This window comes from Orcinus orca, chromosome 20 (genome assembly GCF_937001465.1).
Source record: "Orcinus orca chromosome 20, mOrcOrc1.1, whole genome shotgun sequence".
Taxonomy (NCBI): Eukaryota; Metazoa; Chordata; class Mammalia; order Artiodactyla; family Delphinidae; genus Orcinus; species Orcinus orca.
Window position 1 is genome coordinate 9,828,952 of NC_064578.1, and position 15,085 is coordinate 9,844,036.

Sequence of the window (15,085 nt, forward strand, 5' to 3'; positions counted from 1 at the left end):
GAAGCAACCTAAATGTCCACTGACAAAGAAATGGATAAAGAAGGTGTGGTACTTATATACCATGGAATATTACTCAGCCGCAAATAAACCGAAATAATGCCATTTGCAACAACGTGGATGGGTCTAGAGATTATCATAGTAAATGATGTCAGTCAGAGAAAGACAAATATCATATGATATCACTCATATGTGGAGTCTAAAAAGATGATACAAATAAACTTACTTACAAAACAGAAACGGACTCATAGACTTCAAAAACAAACTTACGGTTACCAAAGGGGAAAGGCTGGCGGGGGGAGGGATAAATTAGGAGTTTGGGATTAACATGTACACACGACTATATATAAAATAGATAACCTACAAGGACCTACTGTAGAGCACAGGGAACTCTACTCAATATTCTGTAATAACCTCTATGGGAAAAGAATCTGAAAAAGAATGGATATATGTATAACTGAATTACTTTGCTGTATACCTGAAACTAACACAACAATATAAATTAACTGTACTCCAATATCAAATAAACATTTTTTAAAAGAAATTATAATTAATAGCAGCAGCTAACATTTAATTGAACACTGAATCTACCACCAGCAATGTGTTAAATACACATACAGTCAATGCCTTAATACTCATAGGTACCTGAATCTCCTGGCACAGATATTAGTATTGAGATCTTACAGATGAAAAAACTAAGGTTTAGAAAAGAAACTTGCCCAAGGTCACAGAGTGTATCTGCTTCTAATCTTTGCCAATAAAATGCAGCATATTTTAGAGCCATGTTTATCAACTGGAGATGACTTGCCTCCCCAAAAGACACATGCCCAAGAGGCATCTTGAAGACCACACTGCCCGCCTTTTCCAGACCTCTTGGAAATCTCGGGTAGATAACCCAAGAAAACACAAGAGTGGCCGAGCCGGATCCCTGTTGTGTGCTCCTGGCCAATGGTATGTCATCCTAACCAGTCGCTGGGAAGACTTGAAGTCTAGGCCAAATAAAAAGACAAGTTAGGAAAGCCTGGGCTTGCAGTCTTTCTCGGGGACCAAGCCTTCTCGCCAACCTCAACATACTTGGGTCCCTCCTCCCTTCTGATAGGGGAATGAATCCAAGATGCACTCTGGAGAATCAGGAGTGGGTCACCTAATCACTCCACGGTGGCGGGGGGGCCGTCAGCCCCTCTTCCAGGCCAGCCCACCCTGCCCACCTCACTGTCATCTCAATCCCCAGGAGATGCTGGAGCTTCACAACATTCCTGGGCCCCCCATTCACTAACGGGCGGCCTCCATAGGCCAGCTAGCTCTCTGACACTGCCCATGTCACCCTTTACACGATAAGCAGGTTCAAGTAAGGCCTGGTACACGTGAGGCAGGCTGGGCACTTAAAACAATCCCATGCCCTCTTTGAATCCCCCTTCCACCCCAGCCATGGCCCCAGACCTTTTCCTCCCCGCACACACTGGTAGGTGCCTGGGCGACCGCAGGCCCACCTGCTCCAGCTCTAATCAACCTCCTTCCTCCCCAGGACCAGAAGTTTTAGAGATCCAAAATTTAGAACCTATAATAAAGTAAGAGGGAGGAGGGAGCCCCACTTTCAAAAGCCCTCCGTTGGGATGCTGGAGTCTTGTGGCTGTGTATAAGATGCATTCTGATAGCTAATCATCTATTGTTCTTCTCAGACAACACCCGTTGGAGGTCTTCAGATCTCAGGATGGAATGTGGGGTGTGCCAGACCTCCATAAACAGAGCGACAAAACCCCACTCCAATAAGTACTTAGGAAAGAGTAAGCCACAGCGCTGCAGGGATTCAGACACACCTGACTGAGTCCCAGGCTTGGAGAACGCACATGGAGTTCTCACATACAGACAGTGCTGCTGAGGAAAAGAGAAGCCACTCCATCCCCAAAATAGGAGGATGAACTTCCTACTCAGCCAGCCATCTGGGGTCCTTGAAATACCCGGGAGAAAATTAGGCATTTGTCTTAGGAGTAAGGGACATGAGCAAGTAATCCACTTGAGGATAGGAATGAGGTAAACCACATCCTCATATGGTTACTGCTAACAACACAGGCAGGAACCTCATTTCCAGAGGTTCTGTACTTAAGTATAACTGGGGACTCATGGATGCCCCCGTCCTCCCTCGCTTTTTAATTATGCTAAATGGATTGGCCTTTTAAGAGGGTAGTTCATTTCTGCACTGTCCACGTTACCCAATTTTAATTGTTTTCAATGCTTCTCTTATTTCTAACTTTGGAGCATCTAAAACATCTCAGCAGGAGGGCATTTCCCGTTGAAATAATCAGCAGTAGTAGTAATTACATATATGCTCTCAATATAATTCCATGTGGAATGTGGTGTCATTTAAGTTATATCTTACAAAAGAGCTGGATCTCCCTCACAAAGTGTCCTGAGGACTCCATACAGGACATCTTGAATAAAAAGCGATTGCTTAGGACAATAAATAACGGACATCAGAGCAGCTTCCTCTGAGAAATATGATTAATCCTGACATTAATCACTCCAATAGCATCTAGCAATTTTTAAAGCAAAGCCTGGAACAGGTAACGCACACACACGAGGCTGGACGTGGTAGAAAAGCTGGGCCGTGGGGTGGAGGCCAGATGGACACACCGGGACCCACCTCCGCGCTCACCAGCTATGTGACTCTGGGGGACTCCCTTCACCTTTCTGAACCTCCACTGGCTCCCCTGTGAAATGGGGAAAAGCAGGTTTTTGCATCATCTTAAATAAGGGACACAGGGACTTCCCTGGTGGCACAGAGGTTAAAAGAATCCACCTGCCAATGCAGGGGACTCAATGCACTGGTCCAGGAAGATCCCACATGCTGCGGAGCAACTAAGCCCGTGAGCCACAACTACTGAGCCTGCGCTCTAGAGCCTGTGATCCACAACTACAGAAGCCCGCACGCCTAGAGCCTGTGCTCCGCAACAAGAGAAGCCACCGCAATGAGAAGCCCGCGCACCACAACGAAGAGCAGCCCCCACTCCCCACAACTAGAGAAAGCCCGCACGCAGCAGCGGAGACCCAGCACAGACAAAAAACTTTAATTTAATTTAATTTAAATAAATAAATAAAAGGGATACAAAAGGCCCTGACCAGGACGGGGCACATGACAGGGACGCAATAAATGGTGGCTGTTAGATGCCGGGTGGTGGACGTGAGAGTTACATTCCACTGGCCTGAGGCAGACATGAGTGTCAGGGACGCAGCAATTTGGGCAGGACCAGAAGAGAAACACCAGGCAGGGAGGAACTCCATTCCCAGAGCCTCAGCACGTGTGAGCCGATGCTAAGCTAAATGCCCAAAGACCTCGGAGGGAGCTTTTGCTGCAACAAAAAACTTTGCATCATTATGAGAATCTCCGGCACGGCGCCGCTGTGTTGCAGTACCTTCCAGGCTGTGTGTGTGATGTGATTCATGCCAGATAAAGTACGGACCTCGAGAAACACAAGAAGGTGGCATCTACTAACGTGCCAGACAAAATCCCTATGCAGAGACCAGGTAAGGAAAGGCCTGGAGGAAACCAAGTAGCACAGACCCAGGGTGGGGACATGGGGACAGGGCACAGGGAGGCGGCTCCACGCAGGTCGCTGAGGCAGCTTCTCACACACTCTGTACTCTGGTAACGGTGCAATGAGGCGAAATGGTAATGACGGCTTTTGGTGCTAAATTGGAGCTTCCATAATCAGAATCTAGGGGGAGTAAGGAATTTGGTCCAATGGGGTTCACAGAGAACAAGTGAACAGACGAGAGACGATAAAAGTGTTGAGTTTCTTCGGTCTACAACCTCTAAAATCTAATGTGAACATTTGAAATTCCATGTGAGTGTAAGTTTGGTTTTCCTTCCCATTTCCTCTATTCACATCCCTGACAGCGAATATTTTTGGATAATTCTTCCTGTGGGGGAGCTGTTTGCTGGTCGTCAAGTTACTCTACGCGAGAATGTATCTACACAATGATAAAGGCGGGCTTCTGAAACTGACTCACAGGGACCCAGTTATGGCTTAGAAAGCAAGAAAGAAAAACTAAATGGCGGGTCTTTGAGATCATCCTGTTCAACCTTCTCTTTCAGAGACGAGGAAACGGGGGCACCAAATGGATCAAGAGGCTTTCCAAAGTCCCACAGTTAATGAGGGCAGATCCAGAAATTTCTGCCCCTACGCATCGAACAAGAGTGATAATGGGATAAATCCAGATGAATCTGTCCTCATATATGACGGGAAAGGAAGACAACTTTTAAAATGCGTAGATAACTGGGTTTGAGCATTATCTTCCAAGTCTGGTTTAAACATTAGTATCACATTGTACAAGATGGCTCTGACAATATCACGAGTGCCACTGGAATTTGATTTTTTTTAGTCTAAATATGATGTCACATGGGCAAAATTTTACGAGTTTGATACTCTCTGCTGCTCGATTCCAGGTACCGTTCTAACATTTTCGGTGGAGGCAGAAATTGGCCCAACTTACTAGATGAAAACTGGAAACAGCTACCCAAGCTTTAAGTCCATCTGCCCTTTGAATCAATGGGTCCACTGCGAAGATTCTGCCCTACGGTGTATTCACAAAAGCATGTATCAAGAACGCTCACTGCAGCAGAGATTAGAGTCAATTTTGGATGAAAATGTGAGAGAGACTGAACTTTAAGAGAGCATCACTTGGAAGACCAGAACAATGACAACAACCTCCATGTCCACCGAAAAGGGAGACTGGTTAAATAATGACAGCATAAACACGTGATGGAGTATCATACAGCAGCTAAAAGCAATGAGGATGACCTCTATGCACTGCTAAGAAAAAAAACCTCCTCCAGTAGTAACTGAAAAAAAATCAAGGTACATAACAGTATGTAGGTGTGTTGCGTAGCATGCACTACCTTTTTCTGGAAGAACACGCAAGAAACAGTTAGTGATATTTACCTCCCAAGAGAAGAACTGCAGAGGACTTTCACTTTTCGTTTTACACACTTTATGAAGATTCAAACCATATGCATGTATTACCATTCGCTCTCTGCACATCTCTGAAGATTGCTCTATACCACCTAGTGGAGGTTATTGTATTTTTTAACTTTGAAGTTAGAAATATGCTAAGATAAACTGGAAAAAAGCGGGCCCTGTTTTCTTTTTTTTTTTTTAATTTAACTCAAAATAATGAATCCAGTGAGATCACGACAAGAGTTCATTTGAAATATACTGAACTTGAAATTCTGCTCGAAAAAACAGAAATAAATCTCCCTTTTCTTGACTTTCATAACTTCTCAGTCCAGAACACTGGACATTCTCTTAAACAGACCATGGTGTATTTCTTCGGATGGCAAGAAATCTTCCACGCTTTTCAGAGAATGAAGACAGTCTTGGCAAGGATTATCCAACCCGTTCATGCTCTGCTCCAGGCACCTGACTGTCTCCCCCTCACCCCCCTCCCGCCCCCGCCCCATGGCCACTGCACAGGCCACCCCCTCTGCCCGGTTTGACCCTTCTCCCACCTTCCCCTGACCCTTCTTGAGATCTCGGCTCAGTCACCTCTTCTTGGGGACTCCCAAGTGTCCTCCGCCTCCCTGGCATTACTCACCACTCTGGAGCGCCACATCCTTTTTTCGTATCACTTTCCATCATTTCAAGTCTACACTGATGTTTGCCTTTCTTTGGATTGAGCTGTCTTCCACCCTCAGCTGAAAGCTCTACAAGGACAGTGGCAACACCTGTTTTTCCTTAACACCGGATGCCCAGTGCCTCTGACAGTGGGGCACTTCACAAACACGGGAATGAATGAATGCAGTCTGGACATCACTCCAAAGCCCAGTGACGTGTTAAAAAAATCAATCAAGCTGTGTCACTCTGGCTCAAACCCTCTCATGTCACCACTGACTCCGAGCCCCTTGGCAACCTCCTCCCGCTTCACTGCCCTCCAGCCACTCTAGCGTCCCTGCTGATCCTAGAATCCTCCGGGCACGCCCCTACCTCCCTTGCACGTGTGTAGGAAGTATTTCCCCTGACTTCTGCACAGCTCACCATTTTACTTCCTTCAGACCCTGGATCAAACGTCACAACTTTAGAGAGGTCCCTGCTGGCCACCCGATCTGAAATAATCCACGCTGTCAACTCCTGGGCCCTCACTCTGCTCTACTGTCCTGCACTGCATTTATAACCTGACATTACATTAAATATTAAACTTAATTATCCCTTTAGGGTCTGTTTCTCCTACCTAGAAGCCCATGAGTGCAGGTACTGTGTTTTATTCGACGCTATTATCCTTAACCCCAACAGCGCCGCAGGCCCTCAATGAATGTTTGTGCACAGGGATATCAACGCCAACATCCTCACAGAGAGAGAAAAGCAAAAAGGAAAAACCAGAGACAGGGTTAAAGCTGGCTACTTTGTCATCCTAAAAACCGTAAATAACCTCTTAGTTGCATTCATGGGCGTCAACCACATTTTGTTTTTCTTAATAAATGAGCTGAATGAGTAAACATTCTCAAACCTCTGACTAATAAAGCAGGTGACACTGACAATGAACTATAAACAAACTATAAAAGGGCTTGCTTGTCCTTTCATTCATAAACAAAGTGAATATGACTTTAAAAATAAAGAAAACATTATTCCAAGAGCAATAAACTTTATGAACTGTACGAAAACCTCCATGTGTTTATCCCAGCATGTATATTTGACAATTTAAAAAATCAGGACTTCCTGGGGGCGCAGTGGTTAAGAATCCGCCTGCCAATGCAGGGGACACGGGTTAGATCCCTGGTCCGGAAAGATCACACATGCCGCGGAGCAACTAAGCCCGTGCGCCAAAACTACTGAGCCTGTGCTCTAGAGCCTGCGAGCCACGCGCCAAAACTACTGAGCCCATGTGCCACAACTACTGAAGCCCGTGTGCCTAGAGACCGTGCTCCGCAGCAAGAGAAGCCACCGCAATGAGAAGCCCGCGCGCAGCAACGAAGAGTAACCCCCGCTCAGCGCAACTAGACAAAGCCCACACGCAGCAACAAAGACCCAATGCAGCCAAAAATAAATAAATTTATAAAAAAAAAAAAAAAAATCAAGCACTCACTTACCCATTCTCCTAAAATGCGTGACACGGCTTCATTGGCTCTTGTCATGTTCCTGCAGGCCAGGATCACATGTGCACCATGGAGGGCGAAAGTTTTGGCGGTTTCAAACCCTACGGTTTAAAGGAAAATTAAACTTAGAAAACACAAATGCAAAGCACTGAGCCATACTGAATGGCCTTTACTGAGTGTCAAACGCATTACCCTAGTGGTTCTCGACCAGACTCTATTTTGCCCCCTAGAAGATATTTGCAAATAACTTGTGACGTTTTTTTCAGTAGTCACAGTTTGGGGTGGCGTGCTACTGGTATCTAGCGGGTAAAGGCCAGGCATGCTACAAAATATCCTACAATGCACAGGACAGCCCCCTCAGCAAAGAATCATCTGGCTCAAATATCTACAGGGTTGAGGTTGAGCAAGGCTGCCCCAGGAACAAAGTGATTTCAAAGGCGAAGGCCAAGCCACAGAAGAGCTCGCGGCACAGCCAGCCTTTGAACCACGCTTCATAACAACTAAATCGTGTGATCAGTATAAAGAGTAAGGATACATAAATATTTAGACACGGTCACTGCCCTCCAAGAGTTTACAGTCGAATAAGAGAAAACAAACCTGGAAAGTAAAACAACAACATTTGTTAAGTTCCTGACAATGTGCTCTGCACTATTTCCAGCACTTCTGCTTCCAGCAATGGCAACTAGGTTTCCTAGACCCACCCTCCCACTAAGAACAATTAGAAAAGCTGGACAAAACCACACACACACACACACACACACACACACACACACACACACACACACACACACACACACACACACACACACACACACACACCCTCTTTGAAGGCATCAGAGGAACACTATGCTTGAGAATTTCGGGGGCCAACATCTGGAAAAGCTGCAAAGCTAAGAGAGGTGAGCCAGCATTTGGTGCTTCTATACCCAGGGAAAACACCCTTCAAAAATAAAGGTGAACAAAATTTGTAACAAACAAAAGCTGAGGGAATATATCACCAGCATGTCTACACTAGAGGAGATGCTGAAGAATGCTCTTCAGATAGGAGGAAAATGACCCTAGATAGAAATCTGGACATGCGGAAAATGACAGAGTCACATAAAGGGTAAATAGATGAAAAAAATCTAAATGATAATAGTAATAGTTTGTAAATTTTACAATACCTAGTGAGCATTACTATACTGATAATAATGACATATAACCTAGGAGGAAAGTACTTGGTATTAAAATATTCTAAGACCCTTGCATTGTCCAGGAAGTGATAAAATACTAATCTGTATGAGACCTTAATAAGTCAAAAATATAATCTCTACAATTACTGCTGAGAGATGCAATGCCTCCAATTACCACTGAGAGAACAGTAAAATAATACAAATTTAATCAGTTAATACAAAGGGGAAGAAGAATAATTTTTTTAAAAAAAGGCAAGAAGAACAAGGAATGTAAAACAAGTTAGATAAATAGAAAGTCAATAATAAAGTTGTATATTTAACCCCAAATATATCTGTAATTAATTAAATTGGACTAAAAATTGCAATCAAAAGACAAAGACTGTCAGACTGAACAAAACACATATAAAATATGCTCCTTACAGAAGTGTGTATGTTATGTTTTATATCCTTAAACATAAGGATAAAGAAAATTAACAGAATGAGAAAAGATATACCATGTAAAGATGAACCAAAAGAAGTATGGTAAGAGAAAAAACTGAATATTTCATAATGGTAAGTTCTAATCCATAAGGAATATGTGACAATTCTAAATTTATACACATACACACATGTCAAAAGTTCACAGGATTAAGAGGAGAAATAGAGAAGTTCATAATCAGAGTGGAAGATTTTAACCTATCAGTAACATAAAAATGTCAATAAACAGGAAAGAATAGAAGATCTGAAAGTAACTGATCAACTGGAAATAACTGAATATGCTTAAACACTGAACACAACTGCAAATGTATATTCAAGTACTTAAAGAGTATTTACCAAAATTGAACATGTGCATGGCCAGAAGTCTCAACCAATTTCAAAAGATTAAAATCGTAAAGTATGGCCTTGACCACAGCAGAATAAAATCAGACCTCGACACAAGATCCTAGAAAACTCCCTTATCTGGAAACTATGCAACACATTTCTAAATAAGAAACTGTGACTCCAAAAATTACAACGAAAATCAGAAAATATTTTAAACTGAATTATTACAAAAATTCTACATATCAAAACTTACAGAACACAGGTAAAGCCATGGATGAAGGCCAATCTACAGCCCTAAATACATATATTAGAACAGAAAATGAGCTCAGCATCTATTAAGTAAGAAAAATTTTAAAGCAGATAATTACCTAAAGAAAGCAGAAGGAAGGCAATGAAAATAAAGACACAAAATTAAAACAAACATAAAATACAGAGGAACAAAGAATCCAAAAGTCATTTCCTTGAAAAAAGTAGTAAAACTGAAAAAGGGCTAGCGCGAGAGACAGAGAGAGAGCGTGTGCGAGCGAGCACCAGGACACACACTTGAGTGTACAAGTGAGCACACAAATGGCAGATAGCAGGGGAGAACAAAAGGACATCACTACAGATCCTATTAAAAAGATACGATGGGGACTTCCCTGGTGGCGCAGTGGTTAAGAATCCGCCCACCAATGCCAGGAACATGGGCTCGAGTCCTGGTCCGGGAAGATCCCACATGCTGCGGAGCAACTAAGCCTGTGTGCCACAACTACTGAGCCTGCGCTCTAGAGCCCGCGAGCCACAACTACTGAGCCCGGGTGCCACAACTACTGAGCGTACATGCCACAACTACTGAAGCCTGCGCGCCTAGAGCCCGTGCTCCACAACAAGAGAAGCCACCGCAATGAGAAGCCTGCACACCACAACGAAGAGTAGTCCCTGCTCACCGCAACTAGAGAAAGCCCGCATGCAGCAACAGAGACCCAACGCAGCCAAAAATTTTCAAATTAAAAAAAAAATTTTTTTAAGTAAAAATAAAAAGACATGATGAACAACTTTACACCAATAAATTTAAGATATAGGTGAAAAAGACATATTCCCAGAAAGACACCACTTAAAAATTGCTGCAAGGAGAGAAAGAATTGAAAAAAATGTATATCTTTAAAGAAAATTCTCAAAACGAAAACTCTGGATCCATTTGTCTTGAACAGTAAAGTCTACCAAACTTTTAAGAAAATAAAAACGCCAACCTTACACCAACTCTTCCACAGAATAGAAAAAGAAGAAAAACTCAACTATTTTGTAAGACTTGAACTCATTAGTCATTAGGGAAATGCAAATTAAAGATACAGTGAGATAATACTGCATACCTACTACTACCATGGCTAAAATTCTTTTAGAAATTAAAAATAATAATAATGACCACACCAAATGTTGGCAAAAATGGGGAGCAACTAGAACTCTTAGACATTACTGATGTGAAAAGAGAAAGGAGAGGGGAAGGGAGGGGAGGGGAGGGGAGGATCTCATTTCAGAGCTTGAACATCACCCCACTGTTCTAAAGTGTAAAATACCACATCTTGTAAGCTATGTGGAAAATCATACACAGTACGCTGCACCAACAAAGCAATCAATTCTACTAGAGAAGGTAGCAACGTAATTCAGCCAAAGCCATGTCAAATGATCAGAGATTACTGCTTCCAAGATAACGTTAATATGTATGAACAATCAGAGAATCATTATCTCACTGAGACTGCCATGTGACAGAGTCAAGCAAAGGTCACGCATTCATATCACTTCCATATATCTAATCTTCATGGAGGCCCGTCTATTTATATAAACTGGTTCTCAAGGGAAGCCAGCCCAGCATAGTGGAAAACTCAAACTCAGGAGTTTGACACATATGTGTTGACCCAGCTCCAGCTATTTATAAGCTATCAGACCTAAGGCTGTGCCTTTAACCCGTCAGAAACTCAGTCATTTTTCTTAAAATGGGGAGTGAATAGTAAACATACACTGGGAACCTAATATAAACACAGTAGGTGGGAAAACAAATGTTAGTTCCCAATCCTTTCCAAAATCCAGTTCAGTGCAAAGTCCTGATTTATATGAACTAGCAAATATAGTACAGCCATCGTGACTGAAAAAAACTCTCTCCTAGGTCTGCTCCCAACAGCAACCCATGAGCTAACTGGTTTTAACACCAACCAGAATCTAAAGAAATTAGCTACAAGATCTACCCCTCCATTTGTCTGAGTACTGGCTTAAGAACACACTTGAACTTTGTTTATGCCGAGCACTATATCCCAAGATATTCACTTACCATTATCTAAGGATGACCTTCTATACTTGACTCTGAGGTTAAAGTAATTACACAAAAAAATTCAAACCTGAAATACTGCACATCTAAATCTGTTTGCCTCCTCTTTGGTGTCTGTACTAAAAGGTGCTGGGAGCTGTATCTTCAAGGCAAGAAACAACAACCTGAAATGTACTCATTTGGATCCATGATGCCAATTTCACCCCTTATCTCCAGTGAGCAAAAGGCACCCAGATCATTTGGGGAAAGAGAGAGCAGTACAACCACAGGTTTTGTAGCCCAGCTGTTCCAAAACTGGACGGGTGCGGGCATGGGACAAAATCCTGCTGACGGATGTGCTACATCAATCAAGCTAATGAAATGCTGACGGCCATATGGAGGTACAGCATGAAGTGGCCAAGAACGACTTCACTTGCAATCACAGGACTTGTCACACCCGGATCTTGTTGAAAATGATGGACTCTGTGTCCCTACAAAATTTCCAGGTCAGGACAATCATCAGACGTATTTCTCATCACATTTTCATCCAAGAGTGTTAAAAAAAAAAAAAGTCACACAGGGGAATGGAAGAAGATGGTGGAGGCAACGCCTCTGTCATTCATTAGCAAACATATTTTTAATGGACTGAAGAAGCATCAATTCAACGCAGGTCCAGGCAGGCCCCAGGGCTTTATTTATCTGATTTACCAGGACAACCATAAACTCCTTAGAATCTGTGCTTTTTTCATCTCTGTGGCCCATAGGACTAACCCCCCAGTAAGATTCAATAAATAACTGCCAAAGAAACGAATGTCCTTACAGGTTGCTAACAGGCTACAGTTCCGGACTTTTTTTTTTTTTTTGCAGTACGCGGGCCTCTCACTGTCGTGGCCTCTCCTGTTGCGGAGCACAGGCTCCGGCCGCTCAGGCTCAGCAGCCGTGGCCCACGGGCCCAGCCACTCCGCGGCACGTGGGATCTTCCCGGACCGGGGCACGAACCCGCGTCCCCTGCATCGGCGGGCGGACTCTCAACCACTGCGCCACCAGGGAAGCCCTCCAGACTGTTTTAAAACAACCCAAGTTGTTTCAAACAGTACTGATGGCCCTCTAACTTCCTTTTAAACAATGAATAAATACTGGAATCCTGCAAAGATACTGCTCACTGCAGTTCTGAATGACACTACCTAGAAATCTGTGAGGGAAAAGGGCATGCCGCTTTGCTATCAAAATTTATTTTCCCAGACAAACTTGTTAAGTCACGCCGTCTCACTTGACAAAATAACCTAATGGCAAAAGACCAAAAAGAGCACATCTGACACTATGGCGGCAACAGGCTGCAGGCACCACTCTGCACCCTCTCTCCTTTAGATAATTCCTGACTGTAGCTATGGTTAAACCATCTGTCCCTGTGTCGTGTAAAATGACACTCTGAGTTTTACATCTATCTTCCTTTATCTAAGCCATGTGCTACATATTGCTAGTCTACTTTTAAAAGCTGCAACGGACAACTCTGTCTTCTTACCCTGTACAACTGCCTTTGGAGCAACACAAAGCAGGGATATTTCAAAAGATGATGGTTTAACATGAAGGACAGTAACACTTTTATAGTAAACCATATCTCTTGAGTGTGGAGTTTTATAAATTAAAAAAAAGTTCAATAATGCTACCTACTGCTAAAATCCAGGAAAAGCCCATGAGAATAGCATCCCTCACTCCCATAATAACGCAGCTGATGACCAGTTTAATTAGCTAAATGTAGTAGTGCTAAGCCAATACTGCACAGTGCCAAAGTTTGCACAAAATAATGAAGGCAATGGTTTACTAAATTTAATAACCTGATTCATCTTGTAAAAAATTAACTTTATGACAATGTTTAAATTGAACCAGCTTAACTGCATGGAGGTGGCAGGAGTGCGTCCAGAGGAATATTTAAAACTAATAATATACGGGCTTCCCTGGTGGCGCAGTGGTTGAGAGTCCACCTGCTGATGCAGGGGATACGGGTTCGTGCCCCGGTCCAGGAGGATCCCACATGCCGCGGAGCGGCTGGGCCCGTGAGCCATGGCCGCTGAGCCTGCGCAGCCGGAGCCTGTGCTCCGCAACGGGAGAGGCCACAGCAGTGAGAGGCCCGCGTACAGCAAAAAAAAAAAAAAAAAAAAAAAAAAAAAAAACAACTAATAATATAAAGAAAATAATGGAAGACGTTTTAAAACAATGGGCATCATCAGTTTTCCAGCACTTGTTACGTCTGATCCAATCAGGAAAACCAAGTGGCTGTGTAGATTTAATATTTCCCTGACTTGGGTTTCAAGCTTTGCATACAAACATTAAAGTACCAGAAAAGGGAAAACATACCAAACAAATATTAAATGCCTGCTTATCTTATAGGTTTCCGTGTCTACTATAGAGCTTACACACTGGTAATCACAGCGTAAATCAAGCCCACAGACTTGTTTCCTTTGGCCCACATTTTGCCTCCCTCCTCCCTTTTTCTCTCTCCGTCCTGTCCTCTCTTGCATCCTTTTATTCCCCCTTGCTTCCTAGTACAAATTACTTGCCAGCATTAAAAAAAACTGGGGCAATTATATATCCACAAACTCCAGAGAAGTTGGATTGGATGTCAATTTCTCTGTAAAAGCTTACAACTGGAACATACTGGGCCCCCAATTCCACTTGGTGACCAGCAGGCGGTCTGAGGAGCCCCTGCAGGCTAGACGTGGGCTTTAGGCTCTCCTTTTGGCCACGGTCACCACCCCCAATGCTGGCGTCACCTGCCAGGCTACTGTGGGCATCTGATGCTCAGACGCACATCCTAAGGGGGCAAGATCCCTGCAAGAGACAATGGCTCAAGCCTGACCACGAAACTGCCTCAATCAGAATCCTCACGTGTGATCTGCCATATCTCAAAGGAGGCTTCACACCGATCTGCTTGAGATTTTTTTTTTTAAGGAGTGTCAAACCCCACTGTGTCAAGCACAAGGAGGCCAGGATGCTACCAACGCCTGGAAGAAATGGCAGCGGTGCTCAGCTTTGCACAGGAAAATACAATGGTAATGATGCAGGGACCTGCAGGGATTTGGGTCTGTGGTACCAGTTCCTTCTCCCACCTACCCTGCATTTCCCAAATGTCCCTGAGTGGTCACAGGAACTCTGGACCTAGAACGACTTTGGGACCAAAGGGCATAAAAATGAACCGGTCGAGCGAAAAAGAGACTGGGTGCATGGCAAAACAAGATCAAAGGCCGGCAAGGATTTAGGCACAGAGTAGCACTATGAATTATCATTATTAGTGTTGTTACTATTGTTGTTGTTATTTAATCCATTTAAGATACCTCTGGTGGTCATGCAGAAGATCGACTGCCTGAAGATACTGAAGCCTTGTAATCAGCCAGCAGGGATGAGATACTTTCTTATGCTGAACAGCTCAGGGGAAAATTAGAAAACCATTGGGAAGCAGAAAGCCTGAATCTAAGTCTGAGGCAGTATCCAAGGTCTCCAGGGATGCCATCCGCGCCATGGGTGAGGTTGGAAATTGGTTTACCCAGACAGGGAATCCGGGGAGGGGTGGTGGGTTTGGGCCTGGTGATGGAAGGGGATAGAACAGTGGCCACATCCAGTGAGACTCACAGGCAGGTCGGATAGATGGGGACGGAGTCACAGAATTCCCAGGCACACAGAACATCAAGGTGGGAAGCCAGGCCCCAAAGATACCAACAAAGTTCCCGCTGAAGTCGGAGCTAAGAACGAGGC

The 15,085-nt window shown here is 43.8% G+C and overlaps 1 protein-coding gene across 6 annotated transcripts in view; it reads right to left on the reverse strand.

The window, feature by feature from the left end:
* The window catches only part of WWOX (WW domain containing oxidoreductase), a 976,221-nt gene that overhangs the window by 910,712 nt on the left and 50,424 nt on the right, over positions 1–15,085 (reverse strand). For all 6 annotated transcript variants that reach the window (XM_033406435.2, XM_004280121.4, XM_033406434.2 and 3 more), the window contains exon 5: positions 7,079–7,185. In XM_033406435.2, the coding sequence (XP_033262326.1) occupies positions 7,079–7,185 (107 nt within the window). The remainder of the gene's footprint in view (positions 1–7,078; positions 7,186–15,085) is intronic.